Source organism: Bos grunniens, chromosome 10, assembly GCF_055505025.1.
Source record: "Bos grunniens cultivar Pamir isolate PY7600 chromosome 10, Bosgru_T2T1.0, whole genome shotgun sequence".
NCBI classification, from domain to species: domain Eukaryota; kingdom Metazoa; phylum Chordata; class Mammalia; order Artiodactyla; family Bovidae; genus Bos; species Bos grunniens.
Window position 1 is genome coordinate 15,220,359 of NC_141174.1, and position 12,078 is coordinate 15,232,436.

A 12,078-nucleotide genomic window follows, 5' to 3' on the forward strand; every position below is an offset into this window, starting at 1 on the left:
GGAAGTGTCAGTGTGGCCCAGCCTGAGACCCACGGCAGCTTCCCACGTGGCTTCAGCATCTGCTCATGGGGAGGGAGTCGCACTGCGGTGCCCTCCGTTACCGTGGAGTGACTGGTCTCTGTGTCGTTTCCCCAGATCTTGTGTCTCCAGGAAGTCCAGGAAGATCATTACTGGGAGCAGCTGGAGCCCTCTCTGAGAATGATGGGTAATGCCGCTCCCTGGCGCGTGTGCCAGTCTCTTTTCCTCCCACCCTGTCTGCCCTCTCTTGAATGCACCATCTCTTCTTTCTTCTCAGTAAACCCTCTCACCTGTGAGCTAGCTCCCTCGTGTGGAGTTAGAAGAAAAACAAGAGTCCTGAAGTTTTAAAGTAGTTCTGACGTCCATTGCCATTTATTTACATCTATTTACCAACTCTCTGAGGCTGAAATTATTATACCCATTTTATAGGGAGGAGACTGAGGTTCAGAAAATTTGAGTGGCTAGCTCAAAGGTCACAAAGCTATAAATAAAAAAGCTCACAGCTTGTGGAGCCTGGACTCCAACTTGTCTCACCCTGGAGTCCATGCGTTTCCTATCACACCCTTCTGTCCCTCCTTCGCCTTCTAGCTGCACAGCCATCTGGTTACCGCTGTAAGGGAACCTCTGCAGAACCCAGGGATGTGTCAGGGCACGGACTCCCCCGTGTTGAGCAGCAGGAGCGGTCACTGGGTGCACACACCTGGGCTACTGCCATCGGGTCAAGGGCCCTGACCCATCTCCTTGGCGGGGTGTTCCTTGCAGGCTTTACCTGTTTCTACAAGAGGAGGACCGGGTGTAAGACAGATGGCTGTGCTGTCTGCTACAAGCCCACGAGATTCCGTCTGCTCTGCGCCAGCCCCGTGGAGTACTTTCGGCCTGGCTTGGAGCTCCTCAATCGGGACAACGTGGGCTTAGTGTTGCTGCTGCAGCCACTGGTCCCAGAAGGCCTGGGGCAAGTCTCGGTGGCCCCCTTATGTGTGGCAAATACCCATGTCCTGTACAACCCACGGCGGGGCGACGTCAAGCTGGCCCAGATGGCCATTCTCCTGGCTGAAGTGGACAAGGTGGCCAGGCTGTCAGATGGCAGCCACTGCCCCATCGTCCTGTGTGGGGACCTGAACTCTGTCCCCGACTCGCCTCTCTACAACTTCATCAGGGACGGGGAGCTCCAGTACCACGGGATGCCAGCCTGGAAGGTGAGATGGGAGCAGCCACTGTGGGGTTGGCTTAGAGGGGGATTGGGTTGCAGCATGCAGGGCTGCTTGTGGGGCAGGGACCCAAGGGACACCTGTGCTGCCTCCCTCCGGCTTTCTCTTGTCCTGTTGTTAGCTCTGGTACCCACACCTGGAAGTTAGGAGCTCTTGAGTGCCTTTGGTATACTGGAATCCTTTCAGTTTTTATCATTAATTTATGTTTAGTTTACAAGTACATAAGTAAATGCACAGATGTACACAAGTACCTCTCTATAAGGATTCAAGGATTATTACATGACTCTAAGGGGAGACGTGGGAAAGGCTGGTAATAAAGCAGGCTTAAGACCAAAGCCTGCTTTATTACCGGCCTTTCCCACCTCTCCCCTTAGAGTCATGTAATAACTGTTCAGAGTTTGGTGGTGTTCTTCCAGGTCATTTTCTGTGCTTTTGCAGTGCTACCTAAACTGCTGTGGTGATGTAACTGTCATAGTCTCTATTTGTTAATCACTTACTCTGCCAGATGCTATTTTAAGCACTTTACCTACGTTAACTCATCAGTTTCCACAAGTTCTATCATTGCTTCTATTTTAGAAGTGAGAAACCTAAGGCAGAGAGAAAGTTAGGTCATTTACTCTCTCTAGTTTGTGCAGGTTGTTAGTGGTGGAGCTAGGATTTGTAATCAGGCGGTCTGGCCTCAGGGCTCTTGCCCTCCAATACTATGCTGAGACTGCTTCTAACAGCTGATATCTAATCTATTGTATGTGTTTATAAACGTGACATATTACTGTATATTTCATTTTCTAGCTTTTATTTTTTTTACTCAACAATGTACATACGTATCTATCTCATTCCTATTGACTGCTGAATCTTTGTAACATAGCTGTATTACAGTTTTATTGTGGTTCATTTAGCCCTGCTGAGGAGCATTCAGCTTGTGCTGATTCCTTTATATGTCACTTAATCTCCTTGTTTCTCTCTTTTGCCCCTGCTGATCCAATTTGTTCCTTAACTTTTGGCAAGGCGCAGTGGAGAAAGGACGTAAGATGACTGAATTATTGTCGAGTCCTTTGGGCTTTTATTTTAATGAGGTTACTTAAGTGCCAGCGATGTCCTGGTTGCCACATGCAAAGAGGAAGGCATTATCCTGCCAGGAGGCTGCTGCTGTTACCAAGGGGCTCAGGGAATGAGAAGTAGACTTGAAAAGGGCCTCCCACATGACAGCTGCCATTAAATAAAGTGATTCAGAGCACTCATTTGGAAGCCAGACAGTCCTGCATTCAGATCCCTGCTCTGCCACCTTGGGCAAGTTACTTCCCTTCCGTGAGCCCCATTGGCCTCATCAGACCCTGGGGAATATGATGAGACCTACTTCTGAGGGTCTTCTTTGGTGGATTCATTAAAATAATGCACATAGAGTGTTTTCCAGTTCCTGCTTCAAAGGGAGCAGTCAATAATTGGTAGTGGTTATTGTTGTCGAGATTCTTGGTTGTCTGTGGTATTATTATCCCATTCAATAGGAGAGGATATTGAACCCAAGAGGTGTTAACTGACTTGCCCAAAGTGACACGGCTAGTAAATGGCCGTTCAGTTGAAGGTGTGTTTTCTTCTGATGGCATACTGAAAATGTTTGTCCTTTGCGGGCAGAGAGATTATCTCCCCAGCACATGGCTAGTGTCTTGCACATAGTTGGCATTCAAATATTTGTTGTTTGTAAATGAAATAAAGGGGATTTTGCTACACGCATTGGAGATGTGCAGATGACTGATGCTGCCGAATGTTTCCCCTACTACGTTCGGTCCGCTCCCAGGCTGCTCATGGGCTTTGACCGAGGACGGTGGCGTAGATACGGTAAAGTGCTTTGGTGCATTTCCCGTTTGGTTTGACCCTGTGATTTCCCAGTAATGGGCTTTAGATGCTAGACTTCGATCCAGAAGATCCAAAGATCCAAATAAACCTTTTCCCATGGCAAATTAAAGCCCTTGAAAGCGGATACTCCCTGGCAGAGTAGTGTAAATTTTTCCAAGGTGAAATTCAGGGGACCCTGTGTTCACATGGTTCTCTTCTCTTTGTTTCACATTATTCTCTTTCCCCTTATCCCTGTCTCGTGGACATTGCAGTGTTTCTAATTAACAAAAAATAGCTTTAATTAGTTCCTTATGTTTAACTTTCCCCTGAGACTGACGTGTTTTGTATGTAGTATGTGACTGTGTGTGTGTATGTCCGCATGTCCCCAAACACGGGCTTCTCTCTTTCTCCATCTCGGATTCCTCATTGCCGTCTGCTCTTTGCTCATAGGTATCTGGACAGGAAGACTTCTCCCATCAGCTTTATCAGAGGAAGCTGCAGGCCCCACTGTGGCCCAGCTCCCTGGGTATCACTGACTACTGTCAGTATGTCACCTCCTGTCACCCCACGAGCTCAGGTGAGCACGTGCCATCGTCTCGCTTGGTTGTCCCTCCCTGCCCATTCTGGGAGAAAGCTGGCACCTCATTGACAAGAGAAGGCGTAATTCCCTCAGTTTTCTGAGCACATTCCTTTATATTTTTCATCGTCCTCCTCGTGGTCCCCCAGTGAAATGGACAACTGTCCGTCATAGCTTTTGGAAAATCTCCTCGTCTTCAGGGCCAGACTCCCTCTGTGTCCCTGCACTGGAAGCTTCTTGGGATTGAGGAAGTCCCAGCACGTGACTCCTCTTCCTTTCTTTCACTGTATGGCTTTCCCTGGTCTACAGAGAGACGCAAGTATAGCCGAGACTTCCTGCTGCGTTTCCGCTTCTGCAGCATGGCCTGCCGGCGACCTGTGGGACTGGTTCTTCTGGAAGGAGTGACAGACACTAAGCCAGGTAACGGGGGCTCAGCTTGCTCCCTGACTTGTCCAACTAAGTGAGCTTGGTCTTCTTTCCTCTTCACTTCTGATGTTTGTCAGTTATGTGGGTTTTTAGTCTTCTATAGGTATAATTCTTAGATATCAGCTTCTGGTAAAAAATACACTTAAGGGGAAGGTCAGTGAGGTTCACTGGCCATGTGCAACGTGTTGAGAACATGGACTAGGAATCAAGAGACTTGGGTTCTAACCAGGTTTGAGTATGCCAGAAGCTTTGTAAGCTAAAGTTGCTAATACATACCTAGCATGTGTACAGCATACATGAGAGAGAAAACAGACGTGAAAATCGTAAGGTGACAGTACTCCTGGTTGGAATAAAAAGTTACTCCTACTGGGAACTTTCAGATGGTACATAGCAGAGTATATACTTGACATTGTCCACTTCTTGTCTTTGAAACTACTACTGCAAAGCAACAAGGAGAATGGAAAAGAAAAAAAATCAAACTCCATCTTTGAGAACGCCAGGAGACCTGAAGATATCTGAAATCGGGAAGCACAGCACAGGTGGAATGGCTGCAAGAAGCACTGGCAATCCAGCTGGAGGAGGTGTGGAGAGACTTGTCTGTGGGACTGTGTATGAATCTCAAAAAGGACCAGCAGGGTTCATTTCTCATGGTGAGGCGTGAACCTTGAGGCACAAAATCAGAATCCCTTGTTTCATCAACAGGAATAGGATCGCACAGGTTGTGAAATGAAATTGCATGAACCCTTTTGGTCCAGAGAGGCATTGGAGGAAAGACTGATCAAGGAATCAAGCCATCTTTGCATGAAACAGTCTGTTTAAGTGGCAGGGGGGAGATGAAATGCTTACGGAGCTGCACATTTCTTTTGGCTGGGAGACGTAAAGGTTAAAAGGACTCACACAACCCTGTGTCATAAGGAAAATGCCCATTACTTGGAATGCAGATCCAGAGGATGAAATGTAAGCTGCTGAGCTCAGGAAAGAAGTGGAATAAAAAGTGAAAAAAAATCACTTAAAATTAAGCCAAAATTAGATGCAGCACAAGAGAGAAGAGGCATTGTTGAAAACAAGAGGCAGAGGCCAGGAAAGATAGAAAGTGCTGGGGAGAATATGACGGGAGTGGGAGTTACAGAGATTGAACATATACATAATAGGCATTTACAAGGAAGAAAGCCAATAATATCATGGCACAAAAGGAACATTTGAAGGTAGGACATAAGGAAGATTTTCCCCAGATGAAGAGATCTGAATCTTTGGATTGAGACGGATGTACCACATCTCAGGGAAAACTGACATAGGAGAATTGACAGTAAGACCTCCTAATGAAGTTAACAGAAGTCAAAGATGAAAGAATCTTTTGGACAACTGAACCAAAAAGAGTGGGATACCTTTTTTTTTTTTTTTAAATCGGGCTACCTTTAAAGGTAAAAATAATTAGGTAGGTTTCAGATTTCTTAAAATTAACATTCGACTTTAGAACACTGGAGAGCAAAGTTTCCAGGAAAGAAGGTATGTCTCAAGAATTTTATACTCAACCCAAACTCATTCTTTTTTTTTTTCCAAACTCATTCTTGAAGAAAATGCTAGAAGAATAACTTAAGATGACCAAGCAGTGACTGAAAAAACTGTAGTATTAATAAAAGGACTGGTGGTAAGCAATGAACTCATTGTTTTCTTGAAGGAATTTAACTTGCACTGGCATTTTACACAAAGAAGTGAGCATTTCAATGGCTTGGGTTTTTTTTTTTTTTTTTTTTAATTGCAAAGCTCTAATGTATTATTACAGCTGTGGTGGTAACAATAAAATTGTTCACAGAGCGACTGGCATGTGCCAGGAACTGGGGTAAGTGCTTGTATCAGTTGGACTTAGGCAGGGAAGCTGTGGATGAGTGTTTTAAGAATTCAGAATCCTCAAGTTAAACAGTAGTAGGATCCCACATAGGTAATTCCATGTTAAGAATAGATTGTTTTTAAAAAATCAGTACTGTACTTGAAACATAAAATAAGCATTTTGATTTAATAACAAAATAAGAACTTTAAATACATACTGACAATCACTTTGTAAGTAGAATCATTATGTAGGGGGAAAATATCCAGTTCACTAACAGTGCCCAATAATAGCAGTATTTTCAAAATTGAGATTAAACACACCCATCCTCCACAAACTGTGAACATGCCTTTCTGTTTGTTCAGTAGCCCCATCCAGGGCTGAACAGGCTCCTGATGAATCTTTTTTGAAGACCCCAAGTCTAAAAAGCTACCATCAGTTTTAGACCATGGGTAGAAAGACGAGTTCAGTACGAGGACATCATAGTGAGTCATCTTTTTTTCTGGAGGATTTGTTTAGATGTGCTATCAAATAATATTTCCAATCTGCTGCCACAGTCATCCAGCCCAACTGTGCACAGTAAAACTTGCCAACTTGACTGTGATACTGACTTTAATGGGAAGCATCTGAGTTGCAAGAGGAGCTCAGTGGTAGGTAGTGATGGTCTGACTTTCCCACAAGTTGACATTGGATGTGCTAGTGTGTTTTACATCACACAAATGAAAAAAAAGAAACACTGTGATTCTCACGCTCCCTCATTCTCTTTTTGAGGGAATACTTCATAAGATGGGAATCTAAATTTTAAGTCCCCCTGTTATAAATATTTTTAACTATTAGTGGTTTCTTCTTTCCAGTATGGTTCTTAAAGACACCGAAAGGGGTTACTGTGTTTTCTTTTTTGTGAGCACTTGCATATTTCCATTTATTTACAGAGCTTTGGGTCTTTTAACATGAAAGAATAAACCGTGAGCCTAGTTAAGTGCATTCTAGGAAAAAAAAACAGTTGCCAATAGATGACTTTTGTAAGACAGTGGACTAACTACTATTTACAGGAGAAGGCAGTGGCAGCCTACTCTAGTACTCTTGTCTGGAAAACCCCATGAACAGAGGAGGCTGGGAGGCTGCAGTCCATAGGGTCGCTAAGAGTCGGACATGACTGAACGACTTCACTTTCACCTTTCACTTTGATGCATTAGAGAAGGAAATGGCAACCCACTCAATGTTCTTGCCTGGAAAATCCCAGGGACGGGGGAGCCTGGTGGGCTGCCGTCTGTGGGGTCGCACAGAGTCAGACACGACTGAAGTGACTTAGCAGCAGCAACTACTATTTACAAACTGGCCAGATGGCCACAGAGCAAAGGCGACCTGATCAGGTTTTGAACCTGGAAAATTCAAAGTACAGTTTTCGCACTGGCCTATTTCTGCACAACTTACTATCCTTTTCCCAAGTATTTGCAGACCTTACTTTCTCTGCTGCTACCAGTGCTGAATGGTTCAGGAAGCTGTCTTAGCTCAGATGGGGGCAGCTGGGGCCAGTGTGCTCATGAGGCCTGGTGGGGCAGGCAGAGGCGTGGGTCCCTTGTAACTGCCAGAGAGGTGCTGTTCATACACAGAGCTGCAGGAGGAGAACTTGCTGCTGAGGGAATCCGTTTTCTTTCTCTTTGGTTTTTCTTTTCATGTGCTAACAAAAACAAAAACACTTGATTTTTTTTTTTTTCTGTTTTTTGTTCTCACACTTGTATGAGGTTTTGGTAAGGGTAAAGGTCTAGTTTGGAAAGTAATTTAGTCCATTGTCTTGCAGGCTCCAACAGAGGATGAGATGGTTAGATAACATCGCTCACTCAATGGACATGAGTTTGAGCAAACTCTGGGAGAAGTCTGCTTCTATTTTGATTCTTGATCCTTTCTTTGTATGTCACATATTTTGCCTCCCTGAGACTGGTCATTCTCTCTAATCCCTTGATTTCTGAAATTTCATGATGGTTTGCTGGTAATATTTTTTCAATAATTTTCTACTTTCTGCTTCCTCTTTTTGGAATTCCTTTTAATTGGATATGGGCTTCCCTTGTGGCTGAGCTGGTAAAGAATCCTCCTGCATTGTGGGAGACCTGGGTTCGATCCCTGGATTGAGATGATTCCCTGGAGAAGGGAAAGGCTACCACTCCAGTATTCTGGCCTGGACACAACTGAGCAACTTTCACTTAATTGGATATGGTGGTTGTTTAGTCGCTAAGTTGTATCCAACTCTGCAACCCCATGGACTGCAGGATGCCAGGCTTTCCTGTCCTTTGTTATCTCCCAGAGTTTGCTCAAACTCATGTCCATTGAGTGAGTGATGTTATCTAACCATCTCATCCTCTGTTGGCCTCTTCTCCTCCTGCCCTAAGTCTTTTCCAGCATTAGGCTCTTTTCCAGCATTAGGCTCTTTTCCAGTGAGTCTACTCTTTGCATCAGATGGCCAAAATGTTGGAGCTTCAGATTCAGCATCTGTCCTTCCAATGAATATTCATGGTTGATTTCCTTTAGGATTGACTGGTTTGGTCTCCTTGCAGTCCAAAGGACTCTCAAGAGTCTTTTCTAGCACCACAATTCAAAAGCATAAATTCTTCAGTGCTCAGCCTTCTTTATGGTCCAACTTCACATCCATACATGGCTACTGGAAAAACCATAGCCTTGACTATAGGGACCTTTGTCGGTAAAGTGATGTCTCTGCTTTTTAATACAGTGTCTAGGTTTGTCATAGCTTTCCTTCCAAAGAGCAAGTGTCTTTTAAATTTCATTACTGCACTTAATGTCCACAGTGATTTTGGAGCCTAAGAAAATAAAATCTGTCACCGCTTCCATTTTTTCCTCTTCTATTTGTTATGAAACAGATGCCATGATTTTAGTTTTTTGAATGTTGAGTTTTAAATCAGTTTTTCGCTCTCCTCCTTTACCCTCATCAAGAGGCTTTTTAGTTGCTCTTTACTTTCTGCCATTAGAGTGGTATCATCTGCATATCTAAGGCTGTTGATATTTCTCCTGGCAGTCTTGATTCCAGCTTGTGATTCATCCAGCCTGGCATTTCACATGATGTACTCTGCATAGAAGTTAAATAAGCAGGGTGACAGTATACAGCCTTGTTGTACTCCTTTCCCAATTTTGAACCAGTCCATTGTTCCATGTCTGGTTCTAACTGTTGCTTTTTCACCCACATACAGGTTTCTCAGGAGGCAAGTAAGGTGGTCTGGCATTCCCATCTCTTTAAGAATTTTCCAGTTTGTTGTTATCCACACAGTCAAAGGTTTTCATGTAATCAGTGAAACAGGAGTAGATGTTTTTCTGGGATTCTGTAGCTTTTTCTATGATCCAACGAATGTTGGCAATTTGATGTCTGGTTCCTCTGCTTTTTCTAAATCAAACTTGTACATCTGGAAGTTCTCGCTTCACGTACTGTTGAAGCCTAACTTGGAGGATTTTGAGCATTACCTTGCTAGCATGTGAAATGAGTGCAGAAGCAGAAGATATTAAGAACAGGTGGCAAGAATACACAGAAGAACTATACAAAAAAAATCTTCATGACCCAGATAAACTGATGGTGTGATCACTCACCTGGAACCAGACATCCTGGAATGCGAAGTCAAGTGGGCCTTAGGAAGCATCGCTCTTGGCACAGGTTTCATTCCAATCCCAAGGAAAGGCAATGCCAAAGAATGCTCAAACTACCACACAGTTGCACTCATCTCACACGTTATTAGTGTAATGCTCAAAATTCTCCAAGCCAGGCTTCAGCAATACATGAACCGTGAACTTCCAGATGTTCAAGCTGGATTTAGAAAAAGGCAGAGGAACCAGAGATCAAATTGCCAACATCCATTAAATAATTGAAAAAGCAAGAGTTCTCAAAAAACATCTGCTTTATAGACTACGCCAAAGCCTTTGACTGTGTGGATCACAGCAAACTGTAGAAAATTCTTCAAGAGATAGGACTACCAGACCACCTGACCTGCCTCCTGAGAAATCTGAATGCAGGTCAAGAAGCAACAGTTAGAACTGGACATGGAACAACAGACTGGTTCTAAATCCGGAAGGGAGTACGTCAAGGCTGTATATGTCACCCTGCTTATTTAACTTCTATGCAGAGTACATCATGTGAAATGCTGAGCTGGAAGAAGCACAAGCTGGAATCAAGATTGCTGGGAGAAATATCAATAACCTCAGATATACATATGACTCTTGCCTTATGGCAGAAAGTGAAGAAGAACTAAAGAGCCTCTTGATGAAAGTGAAAGAGGAGAGAGAAAATGCTGGCTTAAAATTCAACATTCATAAAACTAAGATCATGGCATCTGGTCCCATCACTTCATGGAAGACAGATGGGGAAACAATGGAAACAGTGAGAGATTTTATTTTCTTGGGCTCTAAAATCACTGCAGATGGTGACTGCAGCCATGAAAGTAAAAGACACTTGCTCCTTGGAAGAAAAGCTGTGACCAACCTAGATAGCATATTAAAAAGCAGAGACATTACTTTGCTGACAAAGGTCCATCTAGTCAAAGCTATGATTTTTCCAGTAGTCATGGATGGATATGAGAGTTGGACTATCAAGAAAGCTGAGCACTGAAGAATTGATGCTTTTGAGCTGTGGTGTTGGAGAAGACTCTTGAGAGTCCCTCAGACTGCAAGGAGATCCAACCAGTCCATCCTAAAGGAGATCAGTCCTGAGTGTTCACTGGAAGGACCAATGCTGAAGCTGAAGCTCCAATACTTTGGCCACCTGATGCGAAGAACTGACTCATTGAAGAAGACCCTGATGCTGGGAAAGATTGAAGGTGGGAGGGAAAGGGGACAACAGAAGATGAGATGGTTGGATGTCATCACCGACTTGATGGACATGAGTTTGGGTAAACTCCGGGAGTCGGCGATAGACAGGGAAGGCTGGCATGCTGCAGTCCGTGGGGTTGCAGAGAGTCAGACATGACTGAGCGACTGAACTGAAGTAACATGTTGTATGGTAAATCTCGTTGATACATATTAAACTCTGAACTTCAAAGGCAGAGCAAAGACAAGTTTTTAAAATATCCACAGGAAATTCCTGAGACTTGGCCATATATCAAACTATCAATAGTTGTGACACGTGGGCTTAGTTGCTCCTTGGCATGCGGGACCCTCCCGGACCACGGATTGAACCCATGTCTCCTGCATTGGCAGGCAGACTCTTTACTACTTAGCCAGCCGGGAAGCCCCATTCCTAGTTTTTTTTAGTGTTGTGAGTTTTGTTTTGCTTTTAGTTTGGGTTTTTTATTTCATAAAGGAGTGTTGAATTATGTCAAAGGTTTTTTCTGTCTATTCAGATGATCATGGTTTTTGTTCTTCAATATTCTATTAATTGATTTTCAGTTGTTAAACCGTTACATTTCTAGGATAAAAATACTTGGTCATAATATATAACAATTGCTAATTCAGATTTTCTTCTTTTTCTTGAATGAGTTTATGTAGTTTTTGTCTTTTTAGGAATTTTTCCATTTTACCTAAGTCATCTAGATTGTTGGTATACCGTTTTTAACTGTATCCTTATAATTTTTAAATTTCTGTAAGATCGGTAGTGCTGGTCCTCTCTTTTAATCCTGGTTTTAGTAATTTGAGTCTTCTCTTTTTTTCTTCGTCGGTCTGTCTTAAGTGTTTGTCAATTTTGTTGATCCTTGTTATTCTATTTTCTTAGTTTGGATTGTTAAACAAAATACCATAGATGAGTGGGTTATGAACAACAGAACTTTATTTTTCACTGTTCAGGAGTCTGGAAGTTCAGGGCCCAGGTGCCAGCGTGGTCTGGTTCTGGTGAGGACTCTGCTCTGTTTGCTAACTGCCAACTTGTTGCATCTGCACACAGCAGAGAGAGGGTGAGACAGCTCTCTGGGATCCCTTTTAAAAAGGCATCAATCCTATTCATGAAGGCTTCACCCTCAATGCCAGATTACCTCCTGAAGGCCCCACTTCCTAAATGCTGTCCCATTGAGGGTTAGCACTTAAACATATTTTGAAGAGACACAAATATTCAGTCCATAACACTTACTAATGTCAGTAGTTGTTGTTTCGTTGCTAAGTCATGTCTGATTCTTTATGACCCCAGGAACTGTAGCATGCCCAGTAGGACCTGTAATAATATTCGCTCTTTCTCTCCTGATAATGGTAACGTGTGTCTTTTTTTCTTTGAG

At 43.4% G+C, this 12,078-nt stretch overlaps 1 protein-coding gene across 2 annotated transcripts in view; it reads left to right on the forward strand.

Moving 5' to 3' along the window:
- The window catches only part of ANGEL1 (angel homolog 1), a 71,957-nt gene that overhangs the window by 55,916 nt on the left and 3,963 nt on the right, over positions 1 to 12,078 (forward strand). For both annotated transcript variants that reach the window (XM_086319496.1, XM_086319497.1), the window contains 4 exons: positions 136 to 205; positions 781 to 1,214; positions 3,507 to 3,633; positions 3,943 to 4,053. In XM_086319496.1, the coding sequence (XP_086175622.1) occupies positions 136 to 205; positions 781 to 1,214; positions 3,507 to 3,633; positions 3,943 to 4,053 (742 nt within the window). The remainder of the gene's footprint in view (positions 1 to 135; positions 206 to 780; positions 1,215 to 3,506; positions 3,634 to 3,942; positions 4,054 to 12,078) is intronic.